Source organism: Chionomys nivalis, chromosome 14, assembly GCF_950005125.1.
Source record: "Chionomys nivalis chromosome 14, mChiNiv1.1, whole genome shotgun sequence".
NCBI classification, from domain to species: Eukaryota; Metazoa; Chordata; class Mammalia; order Rodentia; family Cricetidae; genus Chionomys; species Chionomys nivalis.
In genome coordinates, this window is record NC_080099.1 from 3,882,106 (window position 1) to 3,900,198 (window position 18,093).

The window sequence follows — 18,093 nt, forward strand, 5'->3', positions numbered from 1 at the left end:
ATTCACCCCTCACACTCATGTCAGAGCTCTTAACTGACGACGAAATGGCCCCTATAAAAAGTGAGAGAGCACTGGAGAAGCAGGACTGGCAGAGCCCCAAGGTGAGCAGACTGCACAGCACTGTAAATCACATCAGTCAGGATCTGCACTGAGCTTGCTTCATCGAAGACTGAAAAACAACTATAAAGGACAAATACACTTTGCACATAATCTAACTATGTGGGCCAAAAGTTCACCAGTTCTGGAGTTTGAAACAGGCTCTTTCATCACACACACACACACACACACACGCACGCACGCACGCACGCACGCACGCACAAATTTCCCAAAACAATGACAAAGCAAAAAGACAACAAAAACCCCCCAAAAGAAAATAATGCCCCCCCAAAAATCACAAGCAAAAACCTATTAGAGATTATGTGTAATAGTTAAAACAAAATAAAAAATACAAAAGAATTTAAAAAGCAGTACGATTTAAAATCACAAGAAGTCCAACCAGATGTTTCCTTTCATTTCTGAGGTCTGTTTTTCCAAGACGGCAAAGCTTTGCCGCTGGCTCGAGCTCATCCGACTTCTCTTAGCTGGGCGCTCACATAAGACCCCTGTGCAATCACCCGGCTGACACGCAGGCCTGCCCGCTCAGTCAGACATCTGAGTGCTACTCCCAACCCCGTCACTATGGTGGAAAGGCCAAGGAGGGGTCTCTGAGGACTCTGACCGTGCAGACAAGTGGAGCGACAGCCAGTGCAGCAAGGGCAGAGACAGAGCAGAGAAGGGACGGCGTGACCAAGAAACAAGACATGACAGAGGCCTGGAAAGAACATGATGGACCTGACATGGAGGAACAAAAGTGTCGGGGAGATTCGTGTGCAGGCTCCTCTCTGCAGACAGAATTAACGTAGAGAGACGGAGAAAAACCGCCTCAGAGAGTTTGCCTGAGATGCCTGCATTTTACAGCAATGCTTCAATGTCCCTATCTGTCTGTCTGTCCATCCGTCTACTATCTATCTCTATTCAGCAATCTTCCAAAGTTTCCCAGTCCTCTGTCAGCTTCTAGCTCTCAATCCCTGCCCTTTCCACTTGTGTGGTCTAATGTCTCAGACTGGAAAGCAGGGTCCACATGGACACTGAGACAAATTGAGGAGCAAGGAGTTTATTAGAAGAGTTATCAGCAGCATGAACTGTCAGGCAGACCACAGCATGGACTGTCAGGCAGACCACAGCATGAACTGTCAGGCAGACCACAGCATGGACTGTCAGGCAGACCACAGCATGGCAGAGCTCCTACAGAGAGTTCAGGTCTCCAGCATCAAAGACAGCACAGGAGGGAGGGGCTCTGTAGAGTGGACCCAGGGCCCCGGGTGGCACACATGGGAATCTCTTCTCACAGTTTTCTGGGGACAGAGGTGGTTTCTCAACAAAAGCCCACAGCCAGGCTCTTTGATTGCCAGACAGGAGTCAGAGAAGAAGGCGGGGAACAAATGTGTGGCCTTTGGTACCAACTTTCATGTAAATTCCTCCGGGTGAGGGATCCTAGAACCTGACGTCTGTCAGATGTGAAGAGGACTAGCAAGCTACGTCACGACAGGGTGCCTGCAGGACATGTGAGGAGAGGAAGGCGCTGTGGCCCGAGTAACAGCGGGAGTCCAGTAGATAGCTGTTTCTTCCGGGTCAAAACATCCCATCTTTGAGGGAAAGAGGTTTAGGAAACTTACCAGACTCACAGGCCACTCCCCATGGGATCACATGATGAGCGACACCGGTTGAGGAGGGGAGATTGCTTTGGGGTACAGCTGCCCAAAGGCTGCAAGGGGTGGTAGAGTCCTCATTCATGCTGGGTGGGCTTTTCCGGTGATGCCCCTGCCCCAGGCACCCAAACTCCGTTAAGCAACCCCCTCACTCATATTCCTGTAAGTAATGCCAACAAATTCATCGGTTCAACAAGACTTTGGCCGGCCTGTTGTCACAGCTCTTCATGGGGTGAACAGACACTGCCTCACCTCACCCTGGGAAAACTCACCCAGCATTCTTCTCCTAGCTGGGAAAACAGAGTAAGGACAACAGTGTCAAGTAACAGTGACAAATTGCGTTCCACCAATGACAGCCGTGTCGGGAAGTGTTCTGAGAGCAGCCGTCTCCACACACCTCCAAGGGGGATGTTTCTACCATCATCCCAGGGAGAACCGGAGGCAGGTTTGCAGGCAGGCTGACCGCAAACCACACCACTGCCGCGAGCGATGCTTCCACAGCCCAACTCCAGGATGGTTTCTGCGCCACTAGCTATGCTTATCTGCTGGGCACTCGCCCTCCTCCCTCCGACCTCCCCAGATGTTTTCTGGTGGCCTCTTCTCTAGGTCAAGGCTGCCCTTGAAGGTTTAACCAGATTTTACAAGTATAAAAATATAGTGGTTAATGGTTTGCTTACGTGTTCTGTGTGTTGACGAAACATTCAGAAAGAAGAGAGAACAAAGCGGATATCACTTCCCATAATCATTTATCAAAATCTTAAAATAGACCCTCAAACTGCAGAAAATTAAACAGCAAAACAGTATGAAGCCTGGCACCTAAGAGTGTTCAAATAATAATGTAGTTCCCATTTCTCCCTATCCCATGACCCCATTCCCTAAAACCATTAAAAGTCAGTTCTAGCACCAAAGCCCAAAGAACCCCATTCTTACTACCCCCACCCCATCATCATCAAGATGATGAACTTAAATCAGCTACCATGATTCTGAGAAACTGGGAGGTAGACAGACTCCCCGGTGAGGAGACAGAGAGGGAAAGAGGCCCTGGCTAGGTAGCAAAGGTGACAAATCTCCATATTGGCCAGCTTCTTCCTCAACATCCCGACTTGAGACAAAATCTACCTACCTGGGAATCTATCTAACTCCTAGTGTCTCAATTCCACTAAGGCACGCACTGAAAGAGTTCACAGAAACATCATAAAGAGTGACCTCACTCTCTAGGGTCAGCCATGAGGAGGGCACCTTTGTAACACAGGGTCAGCTGTGAGCGGGCAGACAGCAGTGCTTTCCCTCCTTGAGAAAAGCAAACAAAACTTCACTTTTTAGAAATAAAACAGTAAGTGTTCGGACTAAAATATTCCATGCGTCAATGATGATTCTGAGCTTGGTCAGTATGCCCTGACCAGCATTTTCAGTCCACCATTTCTAAGTCTGTCTCAACAGATAAAATAAAGCAAGTAAAGAAAGTGAAGACATAACTATTCTTCTGGTTCCTGAAGGGCACAAAGCCCCAAGTTCTGATGCAATGACTTTGCAGTAGAAGGAAGAAAGGCTAGGGACAAGGCCTGCTTCCCAGGGACAGATCCACGCACAGATGCCATCAGGCTGGGGTGGTCACAGTGGACTTCTTGACTGACCACCCAACTTCAATTAAGACGAGTAAAGCTACCAAAACCAGGGGCCCAGAGGTAGCTGACTTTGACCTGAGAGGGGCTGTTGGTCGGCCTGAAATCCAGAGTGAGTCAGAAGAGCCAAAGCTATGGGCACCAGAGGGCTGACAGTGGCACCATTCTATCCTCCCTGCTTCCCCCCATACCAAAAATATCGGGGCCCTTCCTTAAGTGTTAAGAATAATAAATAAGCTGGGAGGTGGTGGCACACGCCTTCAATCCCAGCATTTGAGGGGCAGAGGCAGGCAGATCTCTGAATTTGAGGTCAGCCTGATCTACAGAGCGAGTTTCAGGACAGCCAGAACTGTTACACAGAGAAATCCTGTCTCGAAAAACAAACAATAATAAATGGGGCTGAAATCTGCAGGCGGGCAAGGAAAAAATTATAAAAATTGCAAGGAAATTACTCAGTCTGATCCAACAGCCATTCCTAGGAGCTTTCTTCTATTTTATATTTTTAAGATTATATTTATTCAGTCATTTCATACATACGGAGTCCCTTCTCCATGCAGGGCTATTCTAGGAATTAGGAGAGACTTATGAATAAGACTGAGGAGCTCCAGGGTTCACAGGGGGCATCCTTTAGTAGGAAATAGATGTCATGTAAAACAAATACAAGGCTGGGGATGTAATTCAGAGATAGAGCAACTGCCCAGCATGACTCAGGCCATGATTTGATCCCTAGCACGGAGGAGATGGAGGATTAAAAAGGAAGGAAGGACGGACAGACAGACAAACTCAGGGATCTACACAGACTTCCAGCTTGATTAATTTGGTCAGGATAGGCTTTGTCTGTCTGTCTTGTTTTGAGAAGCTCTCATTGTGTAGCTCAGGCTGCCCGGGAATGCATTAGGAAGCCATAGCAGTCCTGGCCTCTGAAGCGCTGGGGGGCTAAGTGGAGAGGTGGGAGCTTTCTTGGGGTAACAACTGGCTAATACTTGAAGGACAAAGGAGTGAACTGTAGAGATATTTTCTTTTTCCAAGGCAAAGATCTTAGAATGGGTCATACTTTCAGTACCGTGCTAAGAACACTCTGCCTAAATGTAACCTCTAAAAAAAAAAACCAAAAAACTGCTTCTGTGATCCATTTTGAGCCAATTTTCATAAAATGTGAAGTTTAAAACAGGATTTATTTTTGGCCACTGATACCCAGTCATTCCAGAACCACTTGCTGAAGACTGCCCTTCCTCCCTAAAACTGTCTTTATATTTTTGCAAAAAAAAAAAAAAAAAAAAAATCAGTGAGAAATATCTGTGCAGGTCTATTCTTGGATTTTTCTATTTCTGTTCCACTGATCTACATATGTGTCCCTCTGCCAGCACCACGCTCTCCAGAATACTGTAGATACACTCTAAGTTTTTTAATTAGGTAAAGTGATTATCCACAAAGGGATTAAATGGAACAAAGTGGCATAAATGGGCTTTTCTTCTAAAATGTTAATCTACTGTGGTGAGCAAATTCAGGGTCACAGGAGACCTGGCCAGGCATGAGCTGTCAGAGAGTTAGACCAATGACAGCAGCAGAGAGAGGAAAAGTTAACCAAAGTCTAACTTAATATGAAGATAAGCCAACAGAATATTCTGGTGAGTTTAATAGGAGGTGTAAGAGACTCAAGACTGGGGAAGGCAGGCAAGGATAAAGATGAAGTTTTGGAACACAAACCAGGTATTTGTTTCTCAGATGTTAGGTCTGAGAAGCCTATCAGAAACCAAAGTGGGGATATGAAATAAAACGCCATACATGAAGCCGTGCTCAGCAGAGGGGCCTTTCTGGCCTAGATATAATAATCCAGAAGTCACCCACATGTTGGAAGCTGTGACACTGGACAAGATGATCCAGGAAGAATGAAAAACCCTTGGCCTTAGGGTCTCCAGTACCGAGGTCAAAGATAGGCAGAGAAGGAAGAGAAGGAGGCCAAAGGTGTGCCCATGGAGACAGGAGGAAGAGACAGTGCTGTCCAGGAAGCCAAGCAGGAAATGACTGCATGACCTTCGGATGACAACCGAGGAACAACCCAGGAGAGGAGCCGCCGTGGAATTAAGAGAAAGGAGCAGATGAAACAGAGAGAAGCGGGGAGTTGATAGAGATATGTTTAACAGGACTTTCGAAGGCTGCACTATGCAAGGGAACAAACCCTGAGGAGACAGTGGGGAGAGCTGTCCAGAGACGCCGTGTACATGTAATTCTTAGGATGGGGGTTCCCATGTTGAATAAGGAAGAGAATGGCCTGGGGGATGAGGCCCAGACGCTGGAACTTGTTCATGCAGAATAGAAGAAACAGGTGGCGGGGAAGAAATGTCACATCACCAAGTGAGAAAGCAGAACCCAGGGGAAACATGGCGGCACGGGCTTTGACAGGAAGAAGCCGGGAAGCATCTCCCAATGTGCTCTGTGTGTACTGAACTCCACTCTCTTACAACACAGGATCTGACTCAAGTGTTGCTCCTTGCTCTGTAGTTATATAACAATTCGGATTTCCACAACCAAGTCCCATTAGTGCTGAGTGACAAATCCCTCAGGACAGAATTCCACCAAGTGTCTGTGACGATGAGATCCTGACGCTACCACAAAGTGCCATGAGTGGGAAGGGTGAGGAAAACCCGACAGCAGCGGATGAGCTGGCGGCTGCGCTCCACAGAAGACTCTCCTGTTCCGCCCCAGGGTTAATGCCGAGCAGTTACTACGTCTGGGGCAGACAGCACTGAGCACGTGCAGTCTGGCGTCTAGAAGACAAAGCCCAGCGGCTAAAGAAATGCCCAGTCCTGACTGATGTCACCATTAGCAGGCACATGAAACAGAAAGTAAGACAGAGAACTGTCCCTCTCTGTGGAGCTGACCAGGGAAACAGGACAAGCAGGGAGGAAAAAAGAACAAAGGCTTCAGGCAGAAACAAGTCTAGCTGGTTTGAAAAACAAAGGCATGGTGGACAGGAGACAGTGTCACTACCTGAAGTGGAAGAGGGCCACAGGCAGGGACCCATCACCATTAGATTGGGCAGAGATGGGATTTGATTATAAATGCAATGGGACACACCAGGAAGGAGTCACATGACAGTCACGTGACAGTCTTTCACAAGACAGAGCTTAGTTTTCTGGAAAATGCACTCCCTAGTGTAATGATAGCATGCCTTAACTAGCTGAAGGCTCATGGTGCCACCAAGTGAACAAAACCAAAGGCCTGCTGCAGAGGTCAAGGTGAGATGGGCTGGGGATGCAAGGGCGTCAAAGCCACTGACAGATGAGCCCGGACACAGATGTCCCAGCCACGCCCGTGGTGGCCAGGCAGACTCACAGGAGAGAACTACGGGGCAGGAGAAAGCTGGAGACAGGAGGAAGGGCCGGGAGGGCAGCCAGACACACCCAGAGATCTGTCAGAGCAGCGGCTTCACTGCGTGTCTTCCAAAGGCAGTCACTGAGGAAGCCTTCTCCAGAACCTCCACAGCCTCCTCACACACGCCTGACACGTGGGAACTGCGCCTCTCTGGATGGAAATCACTCACGGTTAAGTCGGCTCAGTGGCAAAGATCCCTCTGCCAAGAACCAACTGGGAGAGACTTAACAGCTCCTGTGAGAAACAGGATGGCTGCTTCCTTCCCTTCCAGAAAGCTATGCAGGCAGAACGAAGGCAGGAGTCTGCTCGTTCACCTCCTTCCATCTGTTTCACAGCCTTGAAACCTCAGAGCAAGAAAGGGCAATCCTACCATGGGATATGATTTCACTGAAAGCTATCCTGGTTATCTTCCAAACCCTATAGGCCTCACGTTTGGTAGCGCAGTGTGGGCTGTATGCCCGAGCCGGCTGGGAGACTCTCTAAGTCGCGTGCCTTTGCCTTTAAGAGGAGAAGGCTATCCCCCACCATGGAGTGGGAGGTCTGTTTTAGTGACTGACAACACAAATGTAAAGTTCTGTTTTCTTTCTGGTCTGGTTTGTATGTGTGCACCTGTGCTTGTAGATGCAGCACACATGGGGATGCATGCATATACGGATGCATGTGTGCACACGTGTGTGAAGGCCAAAGGTTAACCTCAGGGGCTGTTCCTCAGATGCTGTCTACCTTGTTTTAGACACAGGGACTCCTACTGGCCTGGAGTTAACCAAGTGGGGTAAGTTAGCTGGCCAGTGAGCCTCAGGAGTCTCCCCAACTCCGCCTCCTCAGTGCTGGGACTACGTCTGCACCACCACACCTGGGCCTCTTACACGGGCCCTGGGGATTAACTCAGATCATGTTTGTGGGTCGAGCACTTTACCAACAGAGCTATTTAACCCCAACAAGGGTTTTAGAACAAAACTGTCCTCAGCATTACAGCCTACTATGTAATGAATGTTAATAAACGCCCACTAAATGTCCCCTGCTATAGTTTTTATCACCACACTGGGGAGGCGGGAATTAATAAGTGACATTTACTTGCATAGTAAAAAGATGGAGAGCAGGCAGAATGTGTTTTGTGTCCCAGCCTATGGTGGCTCAGCTGTACAAATCCTGATGAACAAAAGAACAGCAGGTAGGAGAGAACTCTGGTACCAAGGAGCTTGCAATGCTAAAACAGTTGCATCCCCAGCCAGCAAGCCAGACAGTGTGGGCCTAGAGGATGCTAACACAATCTTATCCCTTCTCTTCCAGCTCCCCGGAGTATCCTGCCTTCTTCCAGAGTCTCCCCAGGCTCCCATTGTCTGGACACTCACCCAACTAGAATATACTTTATGGGTATAAAAAATTAAGTTCATCTTTGTGATCCTCCTGACCAGAGGCCACCAAGACCAAGTTCTGGACGCCACCTATCATAGAGCTTGGTGCACCCGATCTTCAACCCATTCCCATGGCTCCGATAACTGCAAGAAGCTCAGGAGTCAGCTCATAAATACACTTAAGGGTCCATTCCCAAGGAAACTACATCCCAGGGGACACCAAGAATGCACCTGTCAAATGGTCTTGCACATCGCACAAAGACACGGAATAGTGCTGGTGCTGATGGCCACTACTCCCATAGGACAGACGGGTGTGTGACGATAGTAACAGATTTACACGTGAAAGGTGCCAAGCACATTTCTGTTTGTTTTTCTGATAACAATACACACCCACATAACAAGTGCCCGGGATCAAATCCACAGCCTTGAGCCTGCCATGTAATATTCTGCCATTAAGCTGGACCCTCACCCCAAGTAGGTAGTAATCAAAATGTAATCATGTGACATGGGTATGGTGGCCCCGCTGGCCATCCCTGCACTCAGGAGGCTGAAGTGAGAGGACCATCTGTTGACGGCCAACCTGCGCAAGACCTGTCTCATAGTAAAACAAAATAGCAAGGCATTGGGACGTAGCTTAGTGGCTTGTCTGGCATATTCAAGGCCTTGAGGTCAAACCTCAGTACAAAAACAAAACAAATTCCAAGCACAATTAACAATAACAAAACCAAAACAAAACAAAATTTTTAATTGTCTGAACACCTCCTCTTTACTCGCCTTTCAGGCATATTATTCTTCCCAATGTGCTAAGACTAGAATCAGCCTTAGCACCACAGCCTGACATGCTCGCATGAGTGGAGGAGGACCAGAGTTACTCAGATTCTATTACACAAGACAGGCACTGTGGGTTGTCTCCCAGGGTTCTGGAATCTTCTAGAATAACAGATATCCATAGTAAGCGGTGATTAGCATCTTACCTAGTCCCTGATTTACCCCCGCTGGCCTGTAGAACCTGTTTCACTTCCTTATTTATATAATTCTCATCACCTTCAGGAGAAAAAAGCGAGATTTAGGTGCCTTGAGTGTGGTCTGGAGCCTTTGTTTTAGTTTTCACTGTTTTAGAACAAAGCTGGAATCTATTTTCAGAAAATGTACACCTCCCCGAAACAGTAGAAATAGCTAAAAGAAACTTAGGTGCATACCCAGGTGGCCTTGCAGGATGTCACACTGCGACCTGTTTACCCAGGATGCATAAGTCACTGCCATCACTGAGGGCTCCTTTAAATGTGACAACAGATTTCATCAAGACCCCCAAAGCCAAAGCGCGTCAGAAGCTAAGAGCTTCTGCAAGGCAGAATGCTTTCGAAGGATATTCAAGACTCAGTTTAGAAACAGGGGCATCTGGGGGCCACTAGGAAATGTTCCATGGGGAGTAGGGTCAACTGGCCTTGTGATACGGTCCAGGAGATATCTGTTACCAACACCCACGCTGCCCAGACAGAAAGGTAGCTAACAGGGTTATCACAGGATGCTTCCTTCCCTCCCTTCCACAGCCTGTTAAAACCTGGCCCAACCGCAGGAGGGGGAAATGCAAACTTGTTCTTTGGCCCTAAACACCTGTTTTCATTTCAAATCATGATGTCTCAAATTTCTGTAATCATTAACCTGGTTAATAACATGATCTGATAGGACAAGACTCAGTTTCACAATAATACTAAAAACCTAGGGGTCGGGACTAGAAAAAAAAGAGGGGGTTTCAAAATATATAGGTAATGAGACTTATAATCCCATTGCAGGCACCAGCTAGGAAGCAAACACTTGCGGCTGTTTAGATTGCCTTGGCAATCAGCCTGCCCTCCCTCTTGGGTTTCTACCCATCCTTTGAACCTCTAAACATTATTTCATCAAGACAGAGTTCACATTGCACAAGTAACCTTCAATCTGTGTTCTTGACCAGAAAGATAATTTTTCTGAATACTCTCCTATTTCAAGATTACCTTCTGGATTTACATGTTACCTACAAACACACCTGGCACTGCGAAGTGGAAGCCACAGTCCTAGTCTGCCCCTGACGGCAGCTGACAAAAGCACACACACGCATCCTGCTTTGGGTTCCGTTTGTTTGTTTGTATGTCTTGTTTTGTTTTTTCTTCTAGTTTTGGAGACAGATTGTCACTGTTGCCCAGGCTGGCCTCTTTCACTCTTGGCCATTCTCCTGCCTCTGACTCTTGAGTTCTGGAAGTGCTGAGATTACATGCACGCACATTACACCAGTCATGCCTCAATTCCTGTGTTGGCAGCAGGCAGGCACTGCCACCGTCTCCCCTTTACATACAGGGATCGAAGGCACAGAAGAAGAAGGCAGAGAGCAGAGCAGGAACCACCCAACATCACAACACACGCTTCTTCAACAGAAACGAGGGATTCTTAAAAAAGGAGAAAACCACCTCAGGGGAGCGTGGCTACATGGAGGGGTGAATCTGGAGCTGGGGAGAGACAGCTCATGACAGAAAGTTCCATTTGGAGGTAAGGAGGCTGCCCCCCCCCTCTTTCATTTGTAAATTACCAAGGATAGACTAGTCCTCATTTCATGGGCTTCATGAAAGTGCTGAGGCCTTGAAATGTAGGCGAATGGGAGGGAAAGGCAGAGAAAGTGGGCCAGACGGCCAGACATTCTGGTCTTGTAAAATATTTGTTTTAAGCCTAAGCCTGTGATAACTGCATAGACTTAACAAAGATAATTGAAGCTGGAGGGACCTAGGAAGGAGAAAAGCTGTCTGGCGGCATGTCTTCACAGCACAGCTGAAGGAGACGTGTGTGAAGCTGCAACCCAAACGGACACAGGCACTCATCTGCAGGGACCACACAGAGAACCTAAGGCCAACACTACCCTGGGGTGGAAAGCCAATGATTAGGACACTGTGTAAAACAAGCAGTCATATGTAGGAAAAGCAAGTTACAAAGATGTCAAGAGGAAAAACCTGTCGACACCAGGCAGAATCTGGCCATATTGAGAAGTCACAGGAAATGCTCCTGCTACATTCCAACATGCTAGAACATTCATACACAGTGAGAGCAGGGGTAAGAAAGGCAGGCAGGTACCTTGGTTCCTCTAACCCTCAGGTCAACAGGACCCAACCGTTCTGTATCTTCCAAACTCAACTTTCTTCATCATCTCCCTAGCTGACTGGCTCCTGGGGAGCATGTTGCTCAAGAAGTGTTCTTCCCAAGCAATTCTCAAAGACAGAGTGTTGATAACTTCAGGAGAGCAAAGGATTTGCTTTCCTGCTTGTTTCCCAACTGAGCGGCTGCCTCATAGGCCTTCAGCTGGGCCCAGGAAACCTGTAGGATCCTCTCCCCCATTCCCTGCCTCGTGAGAATAAAACAAGAGAATAAACAGTTTTGAATGGGATCTAATAATCTCTTCCTTGTTATCTACTTCAAACATCTACTTTTAAAAATCATACACAATGTATTCACTAGGAGAAACTGCATGTCCTATGGGACATTTGGCAGGATCTGGAGACAGTGTTGGTTGTCACTGTTAGGACGGAAGTACTTAGGACAGCTAGAGAGGCGACCTAATAAGTCAACAGGACCGAGTCTAAGGACCATGTTTGAGAGGACAAGAGAACAAGTTAAAACTGCTTCACAGTATAAAATATTCCAATGTTTTGTTTTGTACAAATGCTACACTTCATTACACGCACACACATACAAGCACACACATGCACGCATGAAGTCAAAAGGCACACTGTATGATTACAGATACCATGGCATGGGAAGGGGCTAAAGGGACAGTTCCATGTGAGGAGTCAGGCACATGCCTCATGTCATGCAGGCATGTCAGTTTGGGAAGTCAGGATGCAAATTTCCTCTGGGCTCAGCAGAAGGGAGGCAGATCTGAGTCCACACCGCACTCCATTTCCACCTAAATTGGAACTCCATTTTATCCTTAACAGTCAAGTATTTTACTAGGAGACATCAACTCCAAACGTGCACGTTTTCCCTATGTTTGTTTAACACTGTACGCAAAAAAAAAGGCTCTTGATTTAAATTATAATCTTAAACTGAGCCTCTCCTTTTGCCTAGTCCACAACCAAAACAATGCAAAACACAGGCAAACCATCCTCATCAACCAGAATTCTTATTTAATTGGGCATAAGTGGGGCGTAAAAGTTGTTTTGTGACTCAAAGCAAAAGTGTGTCCGGAGGGAATAAAGATTAAAAACTACAACCTTGAGACCAGCATTGCCCAAGGAAATTTAAGCCATTTATTTTAAGCTTTTTAAAACTTTCGAAGTAGCTTAAGGATGAAGCTCCAGTTTTCTTGCTGTACCATCCTGCCTACCTGCCTACCCTAGTGCTAGCTCAAAGGGCAGGCTAGGGAGTCTTCCGGATGCCCACCAATCAGGCGCTGGGCTCCAAGTCATACTGCAGTAAGGGGCCAACATTCAGTCTCTGCTGAGTGAACACTAGTGAACATAGAGGTCTGGACTTCAGAATGGCCCTGAGTGTCCCTTCCTGGACTTCCGACCCTAGCGAACCCTCTGGAAACCCACACCTCTTCAGTTCAGCGGTCTCCAACCGGCTGGTATAAGAAGTCCACTCATAAATCTCTGTTCTACAAGGAGAAAGCCTTATATGCAAACACAAGAAGGAATAAAAAGAAGGAGATCTTTTAAAAATCCTTATGCGGTTATGCCCTCTCCTAGTAAGTGGGTAGCATTTATTCAGGACCCTCCTGAAGACCTTTAGGAACCCAGCTCTGGCCCGGAAGTACTCCTCCCGTAGCAGCCTGCAAAAACCGCTCACAATGGCTAGGATGCTTCCCGACCTCCCAGAGCCATGCCCAGGTGTGCAAACCCAAGGCGCTCAGGAGCACAGACACAAGTGTGCAACGCAAATGAGCATGCTCAGAAGCGAACACAAGTGTGCAGACGCGGAGGGCCCTCCTAAACTTACGCAAACAAATGCGTACTCACAGATAACGCCTATTCAGACATCGGTCCCGGGTCATTCCGGGAAGACCCAAAGCCCGGGCTCACCCTCCCCGAGCCCCCACTGGAGCGCGCGTGCCCAGCTCACCTCTTCCAGAAACTTGGTCAGATCGTACACCTTGTGGTGCAGGATCACCCAAGTGCTCTTGCTGTCTTTGTGCTTCTGAATCTCTTCCAGGGTGTAGTACTTCACATCCTTGTTTGCCTGTCCGGCCATCTCGAAACAGTGAGCCTCCCGGGCCCTGCAACTCAACCGTGCAGGGTGGTGCGCTACTCAAGTATGAGTTGCCTCCGCCCGGGACATTCCCAGCCTTACCGGGACCCGTGCCCAGGACCGTGAGGTGGCGCCTCAAACTGGGCAGGGACCGCATGGCCTCCAGAGATTGGCCAGTATGGTGCTCCCGCCCTCGGTCGACGCCCTCCTTCGGTCCAATCACGCCCCTCAGCTCAGGATGCGGGTATTGATTGGCTACAAGAGGTGCCCTTCACAATCACCCGCTGCCTGCGCGGAGGACGGGGAGAGGCTTTTCTGAGTCTGCGCGGAGGCAGCGGGTGGGGTCACCGGGTGATGATGAGGCAAGATCAGAGGTCTAAGCACCAAACAGAAAAGGAAGCGGTAAGGCTGGGGCAAACTCCATCCCCAGCCTTAGGCCCTGAGCTCCATGCTAATTCCTTGCGTGTTTCCTACTCAAACCGGCCCTGCGTCCTGATAATCACTTAGAACAAAAATTGCAGTGGTTCAAGTCCACAAAGTGACTGTAAGAAGATAGGAAAGAGAGTCTCTTACACAAGTGTCACAGTTTAAATACTGAAATCGAATATCTGGTCCCAAATAACGAGCCATGCATTTTACTTGGCCAGTATCTTAGGGATGGCTCATCTAACAGGCAAACAAAGACTCTAAGGAAAATACTACATAAAAATTAGAAGCATACAATAATTTCTGTAACCTGAAACAGCTTCTGTGCCAGGACACCCCGAAATGGCAAGGACTTTCTCTTACCCTCCACAAAGTGGTCAATTTAAGTCCTAAATAAGGAACCGAGCCGTGCACTGTGAAGGGCACCCCCCCACTCACCCCCACCTCCCCATCCCCCCACCCCCCACCCCCCCACCCCCTGCCTGGCACTCCCCTGCCCTTTTGATAGGGAGTGAATACCATATAAGATAGCAGGGGGCACAAAAGACTCTTAACTTATTTTAAAAGCCCTCAGTGGTTTATTTAAGTCTTTTCAACAATGGTAATGAACTCCAAAAATAAATATGAATAAATGACATTAGTGATTGTCCACATCTGTGATTTCCGGGGGGATCAGGAAGGTCCTGAACACAGTAGGTGCTTAGAGGGAACTTCCTTCCCCTTTACCTTCTCCAAGAAGACCTACTCACTGGGAAGAAAACACTGGAAAGTACTCCAAACTACTCTCCTTGTTTCTTTCTTTTAACCAAAAGGAAACATTTCTGGTTGTAACTCAGAAGTATTTCTAAGGTAAATTATTTGTATTAGCATAGAAATCTGTTTAATTCACATACAACACGTATGGGTTTTATTTTACATTAACCAACTAAAATATAAAGTAGGAACAATTTCCAAGAAGTTCAGTGGAATTTTTAGCTTCATGGGAAATTTCAAATATGTAACGATAGGCTCTCTGTATCCCTCACCTGGCAATATAATAATGTAACTATACAATATATAAAAAAAGGCAGCACACACCTGCAGACCCTGACTCAGACAGGGGAGACAGAGAACAACAGGTCTGAAGCCAGCTTGGGCTACATAGCAAACAGTTTTAATTTTGAAGAAATCCCATTTTTGCTTGGTTCTTTGTGTTTGTTTTGCTGTTTTCTAAGGCAGTGTCTTACTGTGTGGTCCAGTCTGGCTGGGAGCTTACTGTGTAGCCTAGGGGCTTCAAAATCCTCTCTTAAGAGGTCTTTCTGTCTGATTCTTGAGTAGCATGGACTACAGAACACCCCCACTATGTCCCAATTGCAATGCGTTCCAAGCTCCCTTTCTTTGTGTAAAGTAAAAGACTTACACTGGAGTTCCTTTTCCTTGTATCAAATTCCTCAAGCATTATTTGTTGAGAAGACTTGAAAGGAAAAGGAATGGAGTCAAATATACCCTGTGCATACCCTACGGTAATTCGTGTGTGGATTGGTTAGCTGTACCTAACAATCAAACACGGGAGCCGGTTAGCAAGAGAAAGCACAGAAGTAGCGTTAACTGTGTGTGCACATGGAGATCTTCACGAGAGACAAAAGTCAAAATACAAGCAAAGCACAATGCTTTTATACATTTTAGAAAAAGAACAATCAACTCGTGAGGAAATGACGGACCTCCGAGCTACGCTAGTAAATTCAGGGGAGGTCGTCAGGAGATAGACGGGATGAAGGTAAGTGCTAGAGGAAGGCAAAGGTCATGGGAAGAACTTATCTGTGTGGGTTTATGGCTGCCCTCATCAATACTTAGTGAGCAAGGCTGTTTGTACTCCTGGTGTTAGAAAGGTAAGGTTTCAGCTTGAAATAACTACTATGCCAGGGCCACATGATTGGAGACAAGTCCCTAACTCCTGCCATAGCCTGTCTTAAGTAAATTCTTTTGGCTTATTTATCAGATATTAGTTAGTGGAATTAATTCTGAATTGTATACTCTTTTCCACTAATCCATATGTCTATGCTTCCACCAATACGATACAGTCTTGACAACAGTAACTATGGAATAATTCCTGAGATCAGGTAGAATGAGTCCTCCTGCTTGTAAGGCAGATTTTTCTGTCCCATCAACCAGCTCCCAAATCATGACATGGAGACATATTCATTATGAAAGCTCAGTCGATAGCTTAGGCTTACTTATCATTAGCTCTTATAACTTAAACTTTTATTCACCTACAAGTTGTCATGAGACTCCTGGCATTTGCCTGTCCTCCTGCCTGTCTAGCTCCCTCTCACTCTGGCTGGTAACTCCTCCTGTCTCCTCCTTTCTTCTTCCCAGCATCCTTGTGCCTAGAAATCCTGCCTAGCTATTGGCTATCCAGCTTTTTATTAAGCCAATAACAGAGACATATTTTCACAGTGTCCAAAAAGAATATTCCACAACACCTGCTTTATTTCCTTCTCTAAAACTGCTTCAGATAATCTCATTCCTTTCCTTGCCGCATACACATAAACGTAGCTAATGCCTTTGTTGGCCCCAGTCACTTTCCTATTACTGTGATAAAACACCATAGCCAGAGCAACTTACAGAAGGAAGAGTTTATTCGGGCTGTGGTTGCAGTGGGATGAGAGTCTGTTAGCAAAGGGAGGCATGGCTGCTGGGGCAAGAAGCCGGATGGCGGTTAAAGCAAGAAGCAGGGAGCTCACATCTTGAACCAAAAGCACTGTAGTAATTTGAATAAGAATGCCCCCCCCCCATAGACTCATATATTTGGATGCTTAGTCACCAAAGAAGTGTGGCCTTGTTGGAGGAAATGTGTTACTGGAGGTGGGCTTTGACGTGTCAAAAACCTGAGCCGGGCCCAGTGGCTTTTTCTTCCTACTGCATGCAGACCCGGATGAGAAGTCTCAGCTACTTCTCCAGCAGCATAGTATCTGCTGGTAGGTTGCCATGCTCCCTGTCATGCTTATTATGGACCAAGGATAAGCAAGACCCATTTGTATGCTTTCCTTTGTAAGAGTTACAGCTTTCATGGTGTCTCTTCACAGCAACAGAACTGTGACTGAGACAAATAAAGCAGAGAGAGAACTGGAAATGTCATGGGTCTTTAAACTAAAGATACCTTCAGGGCCGTGCTCCCTCCGACAAGGCCATCCCCCTAAACCCCCAGCGCCACCAGGGGAGCCCAGATGTTGAAATGCCCAAGACCATAGGCAACATTTCTCATTCAGACCACCACAACGTCCACTCACGTATTGTTGAGAATTTAATAAGAATTCCTGTAAAAGATGGGAGAGCTGGCTGACAGCAATGGCTGCTCTTGCAGAGGACCTGGGTTCAGTTCCCAGCCCTCACAGGGATTGGCTCATAACTGTAATTCCTGTAATTCCAATTCCAGTGGCCCCAGAGCTCTCTCTGGACTCAAATGTCACCTCCAGGTATGTGGCACACATACGGACAAACAGATGCACACAAATACACATTTTTAAAAGACAATTTTTTCATTAAAGCTATATGTTAAGCTGGGAAAAACTGTGTACTGCTGCTCCTTCTAAGATATGAGCACAGAGATCTTTCTTAGATATTTTCCACCAGCTGTTTCAATTTCGGCACACAAATCTTATATCTTCATTGGATATACATTTAAATGTTTTTACATAAATTTCAGGTATTCACTATCATTATTGTGTGTGTGATGTTGTATGGGGGTTGCACATGTCAGAAGACAGTTTCAGTACCCTCTTTCCACCTTTATGTAGGTTTGATGCAGTGGACTCACACCTCCAGGCTTGCTGGACAAGTGCTTTTTACTACCAAGGCATCTTGCTGGTCTTAAATGTTCGTTTTTAGTAATTATAAATGGTATTGTATTTTCTTGTATACCACTCCATATTCATTTCAACATATAATTACTTAGCTAATTTTTACACTTTCCTTGAGTCTATACTTTCATAACTCGGCTTCTTGGCATGTGTATTGAGATTATCTTATAGCCAATTATGTCACCTGATAATAACCTATCTTTTTTTTTAAATAAATTCCTTATCTCATTGACTGTACCATGTTCAAAGGTGGCTGTATTACTAGATCAGGTACTTGATTGTCACTGCAATAAAAAGCTGGGAAAAAACGCTTTAGAGAAGGGCAGGTTTTTCTGGCTGACGGTTTGAGGGTACAGTTCAGCTTACTGGGGAAGTAACGGCTGCAGGGGTTTTTGGCAAATGGTCATGTTGTATCTGCAGGCAAGAACTCAGAAGAATGGCTGGAGAGATGGCTCAGCAGTCAAGAGCACTGTTTGCTCTTGCAGAGGACCAAGGTTCAATTCCCAGCACCCATGTG

General features: G+C 46.7%; 1 protein-coding gene across 1 annotated transcript in view; it reads right to left on the minus strand.

The window, feature by feature from the left end:
* LOC130887042 (cytochrome b5) overlaps nucleotides 1-13,444 on the minus strand; it is a 31,225-nt gene extending 17,781 nt beyond the window's left edge. The window contains exon 1 of the mRNA XM_057789316.1: nucleotides 13,186-13,444. Within this exon, the coding sequence (XP_057645299.1) occupies nucleotides 13,186-13,314 (129 nt within the window). The 5' untranslated portion in view covers nucleotides 13,315-13,444. The remainder of the gene's footprint in view (nucleotides 1-13,185) is intronic.
* Between the last annotated feature and the right edge of the window lie 4,649 nt (nucleotides 13,445-18,093).